The sequence below is a fragment of the Carassius carassius genome, chromosome 28 (assembly GCF_963082965.1).
Source record: "Carassius carassius chromosome 28, fCarCar2.1, whole genome shotgun sequence".
Lineage (NCBI taxonomy): Eukaryota > Metazoa > Chordata > Actinopteri > Cypriniformes > Cyprinidae > Carassius > Carassius carassius.
In genome coordinates, this window is record NC_081782.1 from 385,001 (window position 1) to 387,500 (window position 2,500).

The following is a 2,500-nucleotide window of genomic DNA, read 5'->3' on the forward strand; positions in this document are numbered from 1 at the left end:
CACACACACACACACACACACACTAACACACACAAAGACACACTAACACTGACACACACACACACACTCAGGAGTTGCTGGTCTAACACTGTGACTCAGTGAAGGTGTGTTCGTGAGGTTTTTCATCCATCATGTAGTCGTCCTCATATTCATAATCCTGAAATAAACAACACGGTCAGTTTATTTCTACAGTATTTTATACACAGAATTTAAAAGCAGCTTCACTAAAATAAAGAGGAAAATAACATTATTATTCAGCTCTACAGAAGACAAGTGGGACACAACTCCCACAAATTAATCAGTTCATTAATTAATGGTTGAGTATATTTACAGTATGCATACTTGGCATTTTTCTTAAAAATAATAACTTTAGTTCTCTGTAATCAAATTGTGTCTTCATTGGGTTGTAGTTGTTCCCTCACTAGAGCTGTTAAGTTCACAATCAAGTATCTTTTTATTGATTCTAAGTCTGTAAGATTGTGATCCTCCTCGTGTCTGGTTGGTGTGGTTCAAGGCTTATTACCCTTTAATGAAGACACTTTTCTTTTTTTTTTATCCCTATGAGAAAAATGAATGGGAAAAATACTTCCAGAACCAGCACTGCATGTCGTAATTCAGTTCAGTTCAGTTCGGTAACAGTATGAGTGTTGCTAAGCTAATCAGATATGAACACGTCCAGTTCAGTTGAGGTCTAAAGAAGCCCAGACGGAGGTTTACCCTGAAGTAGCAGCAGCACAGGCGAGGTTTCTGCTGTGTCTGGATGTAGAAGTACTCCTCTCTGTGAACAGACACACAGTCATCACTCTCATCTAACATCTGTCTGAACCGCTGGACTCCTGCACATCAGCTCTTACCCAGTGACCTCCTCGATGGGCGAGTGATGGGCGGCGGGACGCTTCTCGGACACAGAGCAGCACGGACACAGGATTCGTCCCAGCAGCACCAGTGTGATGATTCCTGACGGCAGCAGAACAAACACCAGCAGCACACCCACATCTGTGAACGTCACCGAGCGTCCTGACAGAAACACACAGAGACACTGGTCACACTGCGTCTGGCTGAACCTCACCATTACACCACATTAGACACTACACCAGTTTACACACAAATACTACTCGTTATTTTGGAAGCAATGTGCTGTTATATTCACATTTACATAGTGCTTTACACAATATTAATTGGTAAAGATATACAGTTCAGCCAAAAATGAAAATGTGCTCACCCTGAGGCCTCCCGAAAATCAGGATGGGTTTGTTTCTTCATGGGAACAGATTTGGTGAAATTTAGCATTACATCATTTGTGACCCCTAAAGCTGTTTTATATATATATAAAATGGTGATTTGACTTGAGAGCTATTTGGACTCTTTTGGCTTTTGTTTAGAGCTGTTTAAACGCTGCTTGATCTGTGCAGATTTCTCTCCTGATTCAGACCAGAACACTTTTTCACTGGAGGAAGTGTTATTATGGATTATGAGTTAAAAACGTCTTAAAGCTGGATTCGTTTCATCTTTTGTCTTCTCCAGATGTTCACTGATGGACTGGAGTGCTGTGGATTATTGTGATGTTTTTATCAGACTCATTCTGACGGCACCCATTCACTGCAGAGCATCCACTGATGAGACACTGATGCAGTGCTACATTTCTACAAACCTGATGAAGAAACAAACTCATCCTGATCTCAGATGAACTGAGAGTGAACACATTTAAATAGATTTCCTTTAAAGCAGCGTCACATGAATAAACAGTTAAATTATTCAGTTTAGTTTAGTTCAAATGTGCTTCATTCTCAAGAAAAGCCTCAGTGTTCAGTGCAGACTCGGGGTGACCCGTGTGTCTCACTCTGGGGTGTGACGGTGAGGACGGTCTGGGCCGGGTGTCCGTGCACGTCGGGGGGGTTGCGTACGGCGCAGGTGTACGTGCCGTTATCAGTGAGAGAGGCGTTCAGCAGCTGGATCGATGCTTCGCCCCGCGACGGGCTGCCGGCCCACTTCACACGACCCTTAAAATAATCATCCTCCGGCAGATACGCCTGAGACGAGAAGTGAAAGATCTGCAGAGGAACAGAACATGGGCTCAAAACCAACACTTTTCTTTTCTTCATCACAAAGACTTCAGTGAATGAAAGCATCTGAATGAACTGATTCTGACAGAATGATTAGCCTCGGACCGATCGGATGTGAAGGGAGATCACAACACAGTGCTCCACTTACACCAGACACATCTCACACTGCACGAGGGTTCACTCATCAGCCACACACCCTGACCGGGTCACTTCCTGACCACAGCTGGAGATGTACTCACTGTGATGGCCGGCCCGCCGCTCTCAGGTCTGAAGGTCCAGTCGATGGACATGCGGCTGGTGATTCTGCTGGAGGAGCTGAAGGAGCAGGTCAGGGTGACGGTGGATCCTCTGACCACGCTGACCTCTGCTGGAGCCACTACTGAGATACAGCACACACTCCTCCACAGCACTGTCACACACAGGAAGGGTTCAGTCCT

At 44.9% G+C, this 2,500-nt stretch overlaps 1 protein-coding gene across 1 annotated transcript in view; it reads right to left on the reverse strand.

Annotated features, from left to right (window-relative positions):
* Positions 1-2,500, reverse strand: part of LOC132108333 (myelin protein zero-like protein 3) — a 23,613-nt gene that overhangs the window by 23 nt on the left and 21,090 nt on the right. Inside the window, exons 2-6 of the mRNA XM_059515036.1 lie at positions 2,303-2,472; positions 1,841-2,051; positions 855-1,017; positions 718-778; positions 1-157 (exon numbers count right to left, since the gene is read on the reverse strand). The exon at positions 1-157 is cut by the window's left edge and continues 23 nt beyond it. Of these exons, the coding sequence (XP_059371019.1) occupies positions 83-157; positions 718-778; positions 855-1,017; positions 1,841-2,051; positions 2,303-2,472 (680 nt within the window). The 3' untranslated portion in view covers positions 1-82. The remainder of the gene's footprint in view (positions 158-717; positions 779-854; positions 1,018-1,840; positions 2,052-2,302; positions 2,473-2,500) is intronic.